At 40.8% G+C, this 17,240-nt stretch overlaps 1 protein-coding gene across 4 annotated transcripts in view; it reads right to left on the bottom strand.

The window, feature by feature from the left end:
• The window catches only part of Tlk2 (tousled like kinase 2), a 109,521-nt gene that overhangs the window by 45,969 nt on the left and 46,312 nt on the right, over positions 1–17,240 (bottom strand). For 3 of the 4 annotated variants that reach the window (XM_036195988.1, XM_036195986.1, XM_036195987.1), the window contains one exon: positions 377–472. The exons of the other annotated variant lie outside the window; for it this stretch is intronic. In XM_036195988.1, the coding sequence (XP_036051881.1) occupies positions 377–472 (96 nt within the window). The remainder of the gene's footprint in view (positions 1–376; positions 473–17,240) is intronic. 4 annotated transcript variants of the gene reach the window in all.

Below are 17,240 nucleotides of genomic sequence, written 5' to 3'. Positions count from 1 at the left end.
AAAGGAGGAAATTAACATTTATTGAAAGCCCACTGTCACCACTGCCTGAGGCAATTAGAATCAGCCTGATTCTATTAGATGTGGACAGTAGAGCCAGAATTTGACCCTAGGCCCAGAAGCCTTCAAATTGTGTGCTCTTGTCTCCTTTCCCTGCTGTAGTAAAGCATGCCTGCTCCAAAAGACAAGAGAAGTGAAGAAAGGTCTGTTAAAACACCGTCCAAAGAACATCAACTACTCATAATACAAATTCTGAAGAGACTACACAATGGGGAACAGTCAAAGGTAAAGGGGAGGACAGACAGAAGAGTTACAGACTTCCTATGTGGTTAGGCCTAGTCCTGAGTATAGCTCTGCAGCATACTGGTCCCCAACCTACCTGGGTCTGTCTGTGCTGGATGGAGATCTGTTTTTGGGAGCTGCAAGAATGTTCTGTATTGGCAGAACCCGTAGAAGAAGGACTGTTTTGCTGAGCCTATAATAAAAGTACATCACCAATCACAGGAAGGTTCTGCATCTTTCTCCATAAACGTGTATGAATAGAAACAATTACCTCTTTATAAAACAAACCTTTCTAATTCAAGTCAAAAGTCATGACCAAGAGGAAAATAAAACAAGTTAAATATGAGAAGCAAAAGCTGGATGTGGTACCTTCATGTTTTTGAAGGTAGGCTTTAAATAGTCAAATGCTTACAAATTATGTTGTATGTAAATTGGTTAGTCATTCCTCTAACTTCCTTTTGTCACTATGCTTCAGTGTGCCTTTATCAGAAGCGCTGAGTGACGTCGACGATGCGGGGACAACAGTCCAAGAGGAAAGGCCTGAAGCGGCTAGGAATGGCTCTGCTCTAGGAGCACTGGCCGCTCTTTCTTACCCGGGACTGTGACTTCATTCCCAGCAGCACACCAAGTGCCTCATAGCCAGCTCCAACTGCAGTCCCAGGGGACCTGACAGCCTCCTCTCCTCGGGTACCGGCATGCACAGGGTGCACATAAACTCACACAGGTGTGCAGTGTATACCCACATACAAAGACAGAGAATGTCCAGGACAGCCAGAGCTGTTAAGAGAAAGCCTGTCTCAAAAAACAAAACAAACAAAACAAAAAACAAAAAAAGGACTGCAAAGTATTCACAAAAGTCTCCATGGGGAGGGGCTAGGCTCTCCTTCAACTTGGTAGGCCAGACTTTGTTGACTACCATGGAGGCCTTACCCACTCTGAGGAGTGGATGGGGGTAGAGTGGGAGGGAGGTGAGGAGGCGGGAGAAGGGGAGGGAGGGGGAGCTGGGGTTGGTATGTAAGATGGAAACATTTTTAATAAATAAAAAAATAAGCTGGTTGTGATGGCGCATGCCGGTAAGGATTTGCTGAAGGAGGCGGAGGCAGGAGGATCACGAGTTCTAGGCCAGCCTGGGCTTAAAAAAAATTTAAAAACAAAACAAAAAAACAAAAAACAAAACAAAACAAAAAGTCTCCTAAATTCACAAATATTAGCACAGAAGTATATATAACTTTGGGTTGCTCTGTGATATTTCTACTTGCTGACTTGACATATAAGAACATTTTGATTTGTGTGTGGTATATATGTATATAACATATTCCTATGTGTACGTGTGTGTGTCTGTGTGTGGGTGTGTCTGTGTGTGTGCCAGAGGTCAGTATTGAATGTGTTCCTCTGTCACTAACTGATTTTTTTGAGACAGGGTCTCTGTACCTGAAGTTCATTGATTTGGTAAGAATGCCTGTCCTGCATGCTTCAAGGGATCCTCTTGTCTTTGCCTCCCCAGTTCTGTGACTATAGGTGTACCATACCTAGCTTTTTAAATGGATACTGAGGATCTATACTTAGGTCCTCATGCTTGAACATGGTTTACTAACTGAGTCATCTCCCCAGATGGGGTCTTTTGTTATTGTTCTGGTGGTAGTTAAGTATTTTATCACTGACTCACAATTCTAGCCCTAGGTAAATTTTAAATTTTATATAAACTAGGTATAATATAATTCAACAATTGAGGACACCTAAAACATAACTCATCACAGATACAACCTGGAAATATCAAATATTCTTAGAATTATGAGCTAACGAAAACACAGTTCTACAAGCTCAGAGAATGCAGTATTCCCAAACATGTGAACGTGAGAGTCCTGGAGTTTCACTTAGTGGTAGAATAGGGTTAATAACCAGGAGGCCTTGGGTTCAATGTCAAGCATCACAGAACAAGGAAAAAAGGAGGAGGAGGAGGAGGAGGAGGAGGAGGAGGAGGAGGAGGAGGAGGAAGAAGAAGGAGAAGGACCAATTTCTTCTCGTCATTCCTATATGTCCTCTTATTACTGCGCTACCAGTATGTTAGCTATACCACAACTACCATCTACTGAACAATCACTTTAAGCTTAATGCTTCAATGCCAATTTAACATGTAATCCTTATATTTAAAAAAGGCTGGGGTCCAGTGTGGTGACGCACACCTTTAGTACCAGCACTGGGGAGGCAGAGGCAGGCAGATCCCTGAGTTCAAGGCCAGCCTGGTCTACAGAGCAAGTTCCAGGTTGGCCAGAGCTACATAATAAGTCTCAAAAATGTAAAACAACAGGCTCGGGAGATGACTCAGTTGGTGAAGTACCTGCCATGCAAGCATATAAGGACTAAAGTTCAGATCCCACCTCCCTATTCAAAAGCTGAGTGAGCACAGTAGTATGTGGTCCCAGCACTAAGATGCAGGAAAAGAGACATCAGTCTAGCCAACTGGTGAGCTCCAGGTTCAATAAATCATTTAGCTTAAAGTGACTGCTCAGTAGATAATAGTTATATCTAACACATTAGTAGGAACAGTAATAAAAGAATATATAGAAATTATGGGAAGAGCTGAGCAGTGGTAGTGTACACCTTTAATCCCAGCAACTAGAAGGCAGAGGCAGGAGGATTTCCGGGTTTGAGGCTAGTCTCGTTTACAAAGTGAGTTCCAGGACAGCCAGGGCTACACAGAGAAACCCTGTCTTGAAACAAACAATAACAACAAAAAAACCCCAAAAACAAAAAGGAAAAAAATAACAAAACAAGAAATTATGGAAAGAAATTGACATTTTCTTCCTCCTCTCCCAACCTCCTACTTTTTCTAGTTTAAATAAATAAATAGACAAATAAATAAATAAGGTGGAGAAGTAGTTGAGGAACAGCATCCAATGTCAAATCTCTGGCCTCCATAAGTCCTGCATACGTACACACAAAATTCCTATAAATTGGTGATTATTATTTTTATTTTACAGACAAAGAAAGTATAAGTCAAACCTAGGTTATCAAGCTAGTTAAATGAAGCCATTAGAACTGGGTACATCCATCCTAATTGTCTCAATGACAAGAGTAGGCAGTGGTGCACGCCTTTAATCCCAGTACTCAGGAGGCAGAGGCAAGGGACCTTTGTGAGTTCAAAGCCAGCCTGGTCTACAAAGTGGGTTCCAGGACAGCCAGGACTACACAGAGAAACCCTGTCTTGAAAACCAACCAACCAAACAAACAAACAAAAAGCACAAGAATGAATACCCATTAATTTCATTTAACAACTGCTATAACATTGTAAGGTGGGCAATATAATTATGCTCCATTTTTTATGATGATGATGATGATGTATCTGTATCACATGTGCCCACAGGGGCCAGAATAAGGTATCAGATCCCAGAGACCTGGAGTTACGAGTGTTTGTGAGTTGCCCAATGTGGCCATCTGAAACTAAACTTTGGTTCTCTGCACAGACAAAAGTGCTCTTAACCACTGAGTCATCTCTCTAACACACATTGGCTTTTTGTTGTTGTTTGGTTGGTTGGTTTTGGTTTTTTGAAGCAGGGTTTCTCTGTGTAGCTCTGGCTATCCTGGAACTAACTCACTATGTAGACTAGGCTGACCTCAAACTGAGAGAAATCCTGTCTCTGCCTCCCAAGTACTAGGAGTAAAGGCGTGTGCCACCATCATCTGGTAATTGTTTTTTGTTTTTGTTTTTGTTTGTTTATTATTTATTTATTTATTTATTTATTTATTTAGGAGCTGAGGATCGAACCCAGGGCCTTGTGCTTACTAGGCAAGCACTCTACCACTGAGCTAAATGCCCAACCCTTGTTTTTTTTGTTTTTTTTTTCTTTTTTTTTCTTTTCTTTTAAAGACAGGGTTTCTCTATATATCCCTGGATGGATTCAAACTCCAACCTTCTAAATGCTTAGATTACAGTTGTATACCACTATACCCAGTCTACAAACACTCCCTTTTATGTATTCATGCCACAATTATTGAATACTTGTAATGTATGGTCAAGGGAAATAAGCACAATCCACACCTGATTCTGCCTAAAGGGAGTTTATAATTCAAAGAAAAAATTATCTGGAGGGCCGGCCTATAATCCTAGCTACCTGAGAGGCTGAGGCAGGAGAATCCTAAGTTCAAGGCCAATTTGGGCAACTCACTATGACCCTATCTCAGAAAAAGGAGGGTGAGAGGAAGAGATGGGAATATGCTCAATTGTTGAGCACTCACCTAAAAAGTACAAGGCTCACTATCCAATACCGAAAGAAAAAGTAAAACACTCAATAAATATTTGTTGACTGGGTATTGGTGACTCATGCCTCCCGTTTATGAGAGGTGGGAATTCACAAGTTCAAGGTCATTTTCAATGTAATAAGGCCAGAACAGACTACATGAGACCATCTGCTGAGCATGGTGGCGCACACCTTTAATTCCAGCACTCAGGAAACAGAGGCAGGAAAATCTCTGTGAGTTCAAAGTCAGCCTGGTTTATAGAGTGAGTTCCAGGATAGCCAGGACTGTACAGAGAAACCTTGTCTAGAAAACCTAACAACAAACCAAGCCTAACTCCAAGCCTTCAGATGTGAGTATATAACATGGGGTAACTGCAGAAACCAGGAAAGCAAAAGGAGACCTTGGGGGTCAGGGCAAGAGGGGAGAATGACAGGGTATAAGAGATTTGAAGTGGGGAATGAGAAAAACGTTGGAGCCACTTCTAATTAGAGAAGAGAAAGGGAGATACACACAGGAGAAGGAGAGGGCAAAAAGACACTAAGAATGGCTGGAAAGCCAGAAGGCATCACATTACCTAAATGTCTAAAATTTCATATAATACATATAAGTTTATATTAAAATTATATTAAAATGTGGAGCCAGGAATGGTGGCATACACTTTTAATCCTAGCACTTGGGAGGCAGGTGGATCTCTGTAAATTCAAGACCAGGCTGGTCTACAAAGCAAGTTCCAGGACAGCCAAGGCTGTCCTGAAAAACAACAACAAAAATAAATAAGCTTTCCCATCTGTGCTGACAATGTTCCCTGTAAGAGTTATAGACTATCCAACAAAACCCTGCCACTAGACCCTTTTGAGTTGATGGTGAGGACTGTCCAAGAGACTCCCCCAAAAGCTACTGCTGCTGCCCTTGGTTGCTGAGGGAGAAGTTAAGTCTGACACAGGGCCTGGAGAATGAGCTGGACATGACCTGAAAGTGCCCCCACTAAGTGGAGAGTGAGCAACGGTCCCACCCAACTCTGATGCCTGCGAACCACAAAGGCCAAGGGTGCGATAGTGACATGCAGGCCTGACAATAAGCACAGCTCTAACTGGACCTAAGACCAGCAGCTCAGCAAGAGGAGAGCTGGACAGCTACCTAGGGCCAGGGAACTCAGGGCTCTCGGATGGAGAGTCATGGATCTATAACCATCATTTTACTAAGCCAGCACAATGCCTAACTCTGTGTGTGTGTGTGTGTGTGTGTGTGTGTGTAAGAATTTGAGAGAAAGCAATAAGTGTATGACAAGAATTGGAGGAAGGAGAAAGGAAAGGCAGAAAATGACAGAACTGTATTATAATTTCAACAGATAAAAAATTATAAAACAAAACAAAGAACAAGAAATAACTGCTGAATGGACTATCATTATAATAAATACAAGCCTAGGAGAGGTTCTCTAAGAAGGTAAAAGGATACATAATCTAGAAGTGGGGTAAATCTTGAAAAAAAACTTCAGATTTGAAGGCAATACAAGACGTGATCATGAGGTCACGTTAGGTGAAGAATGCATGAAAAGACACTGATGTGTGGTCAGTAACAAGTAGTACAACTGTCAGTCCAGTCACATCTACGTGATTACAAATAACTGCAATTTTCTGTGCTCATCTTTTCAAATATTTAACTTATATATCTTTAATTTCTGTGAATGAGTGAGTGTGTGCACAGATGGATGGAGGCGCCTGCCACATGGCGTGCAGATATCCATAGAGGCAGAAAGGAAGTACTGGACCCCCCAAAGCAGAAGTTTCAGGTAATCATGAGCAGTCTAATGTGGGTGCTGCTAACTGAACTTAGGTCTTCCAGTGTTACAGTGTACCATGATACAAGCATTGTCTCCTTCCGTCATCATTAGAGGCTCTTCTCAAGCTTCTTATTTTCATATTCATTTCTGAGCAAATATGATTATCCTGCATAGTAAGAGCCAAAAAGCAGCAAATGGCCAACTAAAAAGCGCTCTGAAAAACTGCTACATTTTGGTGGGCGGGCTTTAGAAAAGTGGGATTTGCATGTGCGCCACTCTCTAACAAGCCAGTGGTTGCAGAAGGCCCCAGGGCAATGAGCACACAACCCATCTAGATAAGGCTAACCAACCCTATCATATTACAGTTTCTTTAGCTATCTACAATCTTTGCTCCTATTAGAACAGTTTGACTGGGGGTGGCAGTGCACACCTTTAATACCAGCACTCAAGAGGCACAGGCAGGGGGATCTCTGAATTCGAGGCCAGCCTGACCTACAAAGTAAGTTCCAGGACATCCAGAGCCACACATAGAAACTCTGTCTTAAAAAAACCAAAATAATAAAATAAATTTGATTAGTTTTAATCACAACAACACACTGAATATACCAAAATTTTAAACAGTTTTTAAAACTTTTGTGTGTATACTGACAATTCAACCAAGGACCTCATTCATACTTGTTAAGTACAAATTCTACCTAGGAACAAGAGAAAGTCAAGGATCATAATTGTTTAGCTGTTTTGTTTTTGAGACAAGGTCTCACTATATAAATCAAGCTAACGTAGAATTCACAATTCTTCTGCCTTTGCTTACAATGGTTGCAGAATGCCCAAGGGCAATGAAAACACAATCCACCTAGGTGACTCCAACCAACCCTACCATATTTTCTTTCTTATACTATACTATATTTTCTTTCCTACACACACACACACACACACACACACACACACACACACACACACACCCCTATAATTAAGAAAAGCAAAACTTTAAATTCTAAGAAATAACTGAAAGGAGTTAAGATTAGAGTTATAGAGGGAAAGAAATTTAGAGTTCACCACATCAGTAGTCAAAAACAATTTAGATCTTTTCAAGGGAACTCTTCCTATAAAGCCTGAGTGACCCATGGGGTGATGATGAGTAGGAATCTACACAAGCAAAGAACCTCTTTTGGTCCCTGCTTGCATACTGAGAGGCCTTTACTTCTGACCCCTTTACAGAGCAGTAAAAGAGTTAAGTTAATGAATAGCATTTGGCATGGTGGCAGGCTGGGTAACTCCAGGCCACATAGTAAGTTTGAGGCCAACCTGAATTATATAGTGAAAATACAACAACAACAACAACAAGATTATAAGCAAACATTTAAATACTAAGAATGAAAGATGAGTGAATCTAGAGGACTCCTGACATAAAAACCAGAGATGAGGGGCTGGGGATTTAGCTTAGAGGCAGAGCACTTGCTTAGCAAGCACAGGCCTTGGGTTCGATCCTCAGCTAAAAAAAACAAAAAACAAACAAACAAACAAACAACAACAACAACAAAAACAACAACAAAAAAAAAAAAAACAGAGGTGAGCTCTTCCCTAGCATACACAAGGGCCAAGGTTGTATTCCTGGCACTTTAGAAAATAAAAGAGAGCCGGGCGTTGGTGGCCCACACTTGGGAAGGCAGAGCCAGGAGGATCTCTGTGAATTTGAGGCCAGCATGGGCTACAGAGTGAGTTCCAGGAAAGACGCAAAGCTACACAGAGAAACCCTGTCTCAAAAAAAGGAAAAAAAAAAAAAAAAAAACAAGAAAAAATAAAATGTTTAGGTCAAAATCTATAAAAAAACAACAACAATAAACTTGGGAAAGACGTTAAATAACCACAAATGAGCCAAGCACAGTGGTACATGCCTGCAATCCAGGACTTGGTGAGAAAAGGAGAACCAAGAAGTTCAAGTTCATTCTTAGCTACATAGACAGCCCACACCTATCTGAGATACATGAGGCCCTATTTCAGGGAAAGGGGGAGGGGGAAGAGATTATAATTAGAATGCCATCAACTCCAGAGGTGGAAACAGGAGGATACGGAGTTCAAGACTTGTCTGGACTTGTCTTGGGGGTGGCGGCGGCTGCTAGAGTAAGAGGCAGGTAGATCAGTGAAGTAGAATTAGAGTCCAGAGGTAAACTCTTGACGTTTACAGTCAACTAACTTTTGACATGGTGCCAAGATAATTCAGTGGAGAAACAGTCTTTGCAACTAATGTGCCGGGGCAATTAGATACCTACCCACAAAAGAATAAAGGTAGGCTCTTTTCCTTCAGTCACCCAAAATTTAAAACAAAATTCATGGCAGACTTGAATGCAACAGCAAAAAAACATAACACACTTAGAAGAAATTATAGAACTAAAATTTCATGACCTTGGATTAAGCAAAGCCTTCTTAGGTATAACCTGCGGAATATTCCTTTACACGGTAAATATGTCACTGTGACTGGTTTAAAGAAGCTGACTGGCAGCTAGGCAGGATAAGGTTAGGCGGGTGAACCAGACTAAGAATGCTGGGAAGAAAAGCAGAGTCTGAGGAGTTGTAAGAGAGATGCAGATGAAGCAAGAGATGAACATACTGTGCTGAAAGCAGATGTGGCAGAGGGTAGATAAGAAATATGGGCTCATTTAAGTTGTAAGAGCTAGTTAGTAACAAGAATAAACTATTGGCCAAGCTTTTATAATTAGTAAGTCTCTGTGTGATTATTTGGAGAGCGGCTGGTGGGACAGAAAAGTCTGCCTACATATGGCACCCAATGTGGGAAATTTCATGGAATAATCTTTTTGTACACTGTGAAGATGTGTCTTTGTCTAGGCACCTTTTGATTGCTTTAATGAAAGAGCTAACTGGCCAGTAGCTGGGCAGGTGGTATAGGCGAGACACCAAGGTTTAGAGGACACCAGGAAGAAGGGTGGAGTCTCCAGCAGAGGCAGAGAGAAGCCTATAATCCCAGCACTTGGGAGGCAGAGGCAGGTGGATCTCTGTGAGTTCGAGGCCAGCCTGGTCTACAGAGCGAGATCCAGGACAGGCTCCAAAGCTACAGAGAAATCTTGTCTCCAAAACCCAAAAGGAAGGTAGATAAGAAATATGGATTAATTTAAGAGTTAGCTAGTAGCAAGCCTCAGCTATCGACTGAGTATTTATAATTAATAATAAGTCCCTGAGTGGCTATTTGCAAGCAGCTGCCAGGACAAAGAGAAACTCTGCCTACATATGGTGCCCAAATATCAGGCACCTATCTCCACATAAAACATGAAAAAGCTTTTTTTTGTTGTTGTTTGTTTGTTTGTTTTTCGAGACAGGGTTTCCCTGTAGCTTTGGCACCTGTCCTGGAACTCACTCTGTAGCCCAGTCTGGCCTCGAACTCACAGAGATCCTCCTGGCTCTGCCTCCCCAGTGCTGGGATTAAAGGTGTGCACCACCACTGCACAGCTGAAAAAAGTTTTTAAAGGGTTCTAAACACACAAAAATGGAGCCAAACGTGGCTTCCAAGTCTCGTGTCTCTCATGCTGGCCTCAGTACCAAGACCTATCTGCCAGCAGCTGCCTGTGGGAGGAACCAGCCACCAGCCACCACATGCTAAGCTAAGCTGCACCAGAAGCAGTTGACATAGTAGTTTAACATTTGTCTCGGGCTGGAGAGATGGCTCAGCAGTTAAGAGCACTGGCTGCTCTTCCAGAGGTCCTGAGTTCAATTCCCAGCAACCACATGGTGGCTTGCAACCATCCGTAATGAGATCTGGCTCCCTCTTCTGGCCTGCAAGTATACATGCAGGCAGAACACCGTATACATAGGAAACAAATAAATTAAAAAAAAAATTCTCATGCAATGAAAAACAATACAGATGGCCAGTGAAGACAGATCCAGATGAAAAAAAAAAGCCTCTAAGTGAGTTACAGTGAGGTTAAAAATATACATAAACTTAGGAGAGGAAAGAAGAAAGGTATATACAGTCATAGATTTTACGTTTAAAATTAATAAAATCCTTAAAGAAAGATTAAAGTAAAATAACTCTGTGTGTGTGTGTGTGTGTGTGTGTGTGTGTGTGTGTGTGTGTGTGTCTGTCTGTCTGTCTGCCTGCCTGCCTGTCTGTGTATGCCACATAGAGATAGAAATACAGAGTCTGGATCCTGTATGTTATTATGTTGTCTTTAAATTTTTTGACTGCTAATGAGTGAGTGATAACTGCTGAGATATTTGGCTATGAAAGCTGCTGGATTGATCCAATCTATATATTTTAAAATACCTTAACTTCAAAATGGAAGTCAAAAGATGTGCTACTTTGCAAGAGAGGTTATGCTTTTATTTCCACAGGGAGGAAGAGGCTGTGGATTCATTTCAGGTTGATATGGATCAGGTTTGATCGGGGAAGAACCCCGCCCCACAACAAACCCTGATAATAGACATAAAGTAATAAACTTAAAAAAACTACAAAACAGGGGTTGGGGATTTAGCTCAACATTAGAGCTCTTGCCTAGCAAGCACAAGGCCCTGGGTTCGATCCTCAGCTCAAAAAACAAAACAAAACAAAACTACAAAACACAAAATACATATTTTACCTGCTCAAACATAAAACAAAAATAACCACCTTTGGCTAACTTGCGTACAACACATAGTCTATACTTGTATTAATATAGATATGTAAGTTACCTTTAAAAGTTTATGTATTTTCAGAGGAAGGGGACCAAATACAAATAAAAAAAGAGATGGCCCAGATGATCCAACATCTCAGAACACCTCTGCTACAGTTTCCTCAGAGTTTTGCATCTAGAACAGCTTCAAGGATGCTGGCTGAGATGGTCCCACCTCAGAAATTACTCCAGCCAGGTTTAACCATTATCCTAAATTTTCTCAGGGTCCCCCAAAGATGCCACCACCCATTGAGAATAACAGGAAGCATTCTAGAATAAACAATGCCCACATTCCCAGAAGATGGGTTATGAATGTTTATTATCATTAAAGGGGGGGTGGTGGTTACAAGTTGTTATTGGTCATAGAAAAAAAAAAGCTAGACAAACGAATTAAACTCAAAGATCTCTTTCTAAAGGAGAAAAGGGGGATATGATATAGAAATGATGAGATAAAAGGGTAGATTATTGAATCTACCTTAATAAAAAAAAAAAAACTATTGAACTAAAAATATTTTACATTGGTAAGGATTTGGTCTACTGATACAAATTTAAAGTTATTTTTGCTGTGCTACATACTATATGTTTCTATTCTTGTTTGGGGTATTGTGCTTATGCAACTCCTTTAAAAATGTAATGTATAATTAAAAAACACAGGTTAATAGTCATTTATGATAATCAAACTTGTAGCCATATTAAGTATGTTTTCAAGATTAAACAGATATATTTAGATAGATAGATAGATAGATAGATAGACAGACAGACAGACAGACAGATGGTCTTCAAACACTTCAAGACATACAGAATATGGCATTTAATATGTTTAAGGCTTTTCATAACTGTGAGATACCTCTGCTCCTGACTGCACCAATTTCAAGGATGATAGGCACTGATGAAACCCCATATGGAGTTTATTTTCTTTATGGCAAAAGCTAGCCATTTAGGCAAAATCGGCTCTTGCTTCAATAGTATACTGTGTAGTTGGACCAGCAGGATGCAAAAGAAAGGAACTGTCAAACTTTGCCAGTTCTTCAAAATTTCCTGCTTCTCAGAAAAGTCTGTCAGATACTAGGCCTGCAGGACAAAGATGGATGCCTCAATGTTACAGAGGAACTTTGGGTGACTGTCCAGTAGGCCAGATAGATGTCCCTGTCATTAGGTAACATTTCACTCTTCTGGGGTTTTTGATGGAGTTAAAGACTAAATAATTAGACTTAAAAGTTTTCCTTAGTTATGATAAAAGGTAAGTTAGGTATAAAACCTTAGACTCACAAAGATAAATAATAAATATTTTTTCTAAATTTGCCAAATACAAGTGGGATGGATATTGAAACAGAAATTCTTTTTTTTTTAAATGTTTTAAGATTTATTTATTTATTATGTATACAGAAGAGGGCGCCAGATCTCATTACAGATGGTTGTGAGCCACCATGCGGTTACTGGGAATTGAACTCAGAACCTCTGGAAGAGCAGTCAATGCATTTAACCTCTGAGCCATCTCTCCAGCCCCAAAACTGAAATTCTTGATAACTGTTTTTTGTTGTATATAATTTTACTATGTTAAAGTTAGACCTTCCCTTTTAATTAGACAAAGGGGGGGGGGGATACTGTGAAACAATCTTTTTGTACAATACGAATATGCATTACTCTCATTGGTTAATAAAAAGTAGACCTGCTGATAGCTAGGCAGGATTTTTGGGACAGCAGAATGCTGGGAAGAAGCAGGCAGAGTCAGATGAGACACCATGAAGCGAGCAGGATGGGAAGTACATACATGAGGAAAACAAGCCTTGGGGAAGCACATAGATGAATAGAAATGGGTTAATTTAAGTTGCAAGAGCTGGCTAGAAACAAGCTTAAACTATCAGCTGAACAATTATACTTAAAAATATTAAGTCTCTGTGTGGTTATTTGGGGAGCAGCTGCCAGGACGTATAAAAACTCCGCCTACAATAACCAAAAGTGTAAGTAACAGAAGGGAAAAATGGGTATTTTGGGCTTTTTTCTAAATTAAGAATGTCTGTACTTCTTAATTAGATGGGCTAGATATATAGCTGAGGGGCATACTTGGCATGCAGGAAGCCTTGGGTTCAATTATGAGAAGCATCCAAAACAGAAAGAAGGTACCACTGAGAAGGCAGAACAACAGCCCAAAGAAAAGAAGAAAGCTATCTGAAGGGATATCTGAGAAGAGTCTTCAAGCAGACTACGTCCAAAACACTTACATTTCAACAATAAAGATAACCTAATTTTAAAGGGGAAGGAGTAATGGAGGTAAGGAGGTAGCTGAGGGTTATACCCAGTAAACATCAGAGTCCAAGCTGCATGGTCAGTCACAGACTTCACATCCATCTCAAGCTCCTGTACATTCACATACTTGTAGCTGCCACTGCACTGCTATGAAGGCTTTGGCCATTGAGATGTCCTGTGCCCATGACAGCATGGGCGAGGTCAAGATGGTAGATCTTGAGGCGTGGCAGCTCCTTCTGTGGCCCAGGCGCCCACATTAATTTCTCTTAAAGACTGAAAAGCAATATTTTGATGGTACTGGCTAATTCTCAGTTATGGCATATGGTTATCTTGTCTTATCGTTTTGTACTTTTTGCTATTTTTACAATTTCTCAGATTGATTTCCCAGAAATAGTGGTAAAGATGGGAATTTCGCATGTACAGAAATGTTACAGTAGTTTGATGTTAATTTTTATAGGAGTATTTCTAAAAAAAAAATTATTGAGTGGATAGATTTGGTACTCTATTTAATTTGAAATTATCTATTTTATTAAAATTAAAAATTTTGAAATTTGCCAGGTGGTGGTGGCGCATGCCTGTAATCCCAGCACTTGGGAGGCAGAGGTAGGTGGATCTGTGAGTTCGATCGAGGCCAGCCTACAGGACTACAGAGCTAGTCCAGGACAGACTCCAAAGCTACAGAGAAACCCTGTCTCGAAAAACAAAAAAACAAACAAAATATTGAAATTTATTTATATTTTATGTATGAATATTCTGTATGTATACCTGCATGGAAGAAGAGGGATCAGATCCTACAGATGGCTGTGAGCCACTATGTGGGTGCTGGGAACTGAACTCAGGACATCTGGAAGAGCAGCCAGTGCCCTTAACCTCAGTCATCTCCCCAGGCCCTTATTTTAATAAATTAAAATGATACCAGGTGGCGGCGGCACACATCTTTAGTCCCAGCACTGGAGATGGAGGCAGGTGGCTCTCTGAGGCCAGCCTGGTCTACAGAGTGAGTTCCAGGAAAGTCTGGTCTGTTATGCAGAGAAACCCTGTCTAAAATAAAATGACAAATGAAAACAACAGAGAAGGGGAGTGTGGGATTGGATTCTTCAGTGAAGTGCCTGGCATACAGGAATGAGAACTAAATTCATGCCCCAAATATCCACATAAAAAACTGAGTGCAGCCTTTAATCCCAGCACTTGGGAGGCAGAGCCAGGTGGATTTCTGTGAGCTTGAGGCCAAAATGACTTACAGAGTGAGTTCCAGGATAACCAGGGCTATGGGGGGGGGGGGGGCACGTGGGGACGATACAACCTGGTGCAGCAGGTGCATCCATGCATGAACTTTGAAAGGATGGAAGGCAGTGGGTAGAGTGCTTACATAGTAAGCATGAAGATGAAGCTAAGTGGAACATGTCTGTAACCCCATGGATTGGGGAAGAAACAGGTGGATACTTGGAGGCTCACTAGCCAGTCAGTCTTGTGAGAGACCCTGTCTCAATCAATCAATCAATCAATCAATAAGTAAATAAATAAGTAATAGAAAGGCAAAATAGTCAAGGCAGACTTCCCCACATCAACCCACTCCTTTCACATACTCATATAGACATGCATACCCATACAGACAAAGAATAAAGAAGAAGGGAGCTGGAGAGATTGCTCAGCAGTTAAGAGCACTGGCTATTCTTCCAGAGGTCCTGAGTTCAATTCCCACAACCACGTGGTGGCTCACAACCATCTATAATGAGATCTGGTGCCTTTCTGGCCTGCAGGGAAACATGCAGGCAGAACACCGCATACATAATAAATAAATAAATCATTTGGGGAGGGGTTTGAGACAGGGTTTCTCTGTGTAGCTTTGAGCCTTTCCTGGATCTTGCTCTGTAGACCAGGCTGGCCTCGAACTCAGAGATCCACCTGGCTCTGCCTCCCGAGTGCTGGGATTAAAGGCATGTGTCACCATCACCCAGCAATCAATCTTTTATAAATTAAAAATAAATAAAGAAGAAACTTTCTCTTAGGAATTCAATAAAAGCAATTGACTTTTGCAATGCCCAACAATGAAACAATCACAATATTGCATATTCCTTAGTTGCTTTCAAGTCTTAAAACAATTTATGCAACAGAAAAGTCTCAGTTACAGCTAAAATGACAAATTTATACAAATAATATGAGCATCTGAAAAGGCTGGGTAAATGACATGAATATGTTAAATGTATCCTTCATAACAGGGCAAATGGACCTTTTTAAAGACTATAGTGCTGGAGAGATGGCTCGGTGGTTAGAGGACCTGGGTTCAATTCCTAGCACCCACATGGCAGCTAACAACACCTTTAACTCCATCCAGTTCCAGGGGAACCAATGCCCTCTTCTGTCTGCTGCAGGCTTTGCGTGTATGTGGTGGATAGCTATACATGCAGACATACATGAAATATAAGTATCAGTTTACTAGTGATAGTGACACACGCTTTTAATCTCAGCACTTGGGAGGCAGAGGCAGCCAGATCTCTGAGTTCGAGGCCAGCCTGGCAGAGTGAACTGCAGGATAGCCAGGACTACAGAGAAACCTGTCCCAAAAAATAAAAAGATAGAGAGAGAGAGAGACAGACAGACAGACAGATGAATATTAGTTACATTAGAGACATTATTTGAAGCAGATGTGAAAATCTAAGCACAATTCAGAAAATCTACAATCAATCTGTTAGTGCTGGCTACCTCCTCAGGGAGGTTAAGAGGAAGACTTGAGTTTTCCCACTGGTGTAAGGTCTTGTGAACTGCGCAAATGTAGTATATTCACAATTTAGAAGATTATCTACTTGTAACTTAACATTTTCTATTTTAAATGTAAGATTACATATAATTTTAAAGAACCCTCTTTGGGTTTGTATAGATCAGTGAAAGAGTGCTTGCCTAACAAGATGAGGCATAGCCAGGTGTGGTAGCACACACCTTAAGTCCCAGGAGTCAGAAACAAGTGGCTCTCTTTGAAAGACCAGATTAATCCATATAGTGAGTTCTAGGACAGCCAGTATTATGATAAACCCTGTGCCAACATCCCTTCCCCCGCCAAATGTCCCTAAAAAAGATGAGGCATGATTAATTCCAAACAAAACAAAAGATGAACTCTTAATTTTCTGTCATCTGTTATTTTTATGAACATAGTTTTCACTGTTAGCATAAATATAAATGTCCCTAAAAGAGATGAGGCATGATTAATTCCAAACACAAAAAACAACAGATAAACTCTTAATTTTCTGTTATCTGTTATTTTATGAACATAGTTTTCACTGTTAATAGTTGTATAGCATTCTAGTATATAAATGTGTTATAATTCATTAAACCAACCCTTTATGAATTGACAGTTCTGACCTGACAGCTTACATTCAAGGGAGGAAGGAGTCAGGCATAGTACTTTATATTGCAGCTAAGCTAGTGATATGACTAAGGAGTAAACCAAAGTAGGGCCTAAGAGTTAGTTAGGGGAGAGGCAGGCAGGGAGAAATTCTTTTATAATGCAGTCAGGCTGGGCCTCTCATGGAGTTCAACAGAGAACAGAGAACAGAGGGAATAGGAGGCATACTGACGTCTTAGGGGAGAATGCTAAGGAAAGAGGAAGTATAAGCCAGGTGGTGCAGACCTGTAATTCTACCACTCCAGAGGTGGAGACAGGAGGATCAGGAACTCAAGGCTAGCCTTGGCTACACAGTAAGTTTAAAGCTAACCTGGAATACCCAAGACTGTTTCGCAACCACACCACACCCCCAAAGTACAAAGGCTCTGAAGAAAAAAACTTGTAAGACTAGAAAAATAAAGTAATAAATATAGAAAATAAAGTAAATAAAGTATTAATCAAGTATTATAAAAAAAATAAAATAAACATGTGACCTGGTTAGAAAAGCAGAGAGCAGCAAGAGATGAAAGAGGGAACAAGTCTCTAGTCCATTTTTAGGACTTCAGGGCTGGAGAGATGGCTCAGAGGTTAAGAGCATCTGTTCTTCCAGAGGTCCTGAGTTCAATTCCTAGCAACCGCATGATGGCTCACAGCC

This window comes from Onychomys torridus, chromosome 8 (assembly GCF_903995425.1).
Source record: "Onychomys torridus chromosome 8, mOncTor1.1, whole genome shotgun sequence".
Lineage (NCBI taxonomy): Eukaryota > Metazoa > Chordata > Mammalia > Rodentia > Cricetidae > Onychomys > Onychomys torridus.
The sequence above is the reverse complement of the archived record's forward strand: the minus strand, read 5'-3'. Positions and strand labels throughout refer to the sequence as shown.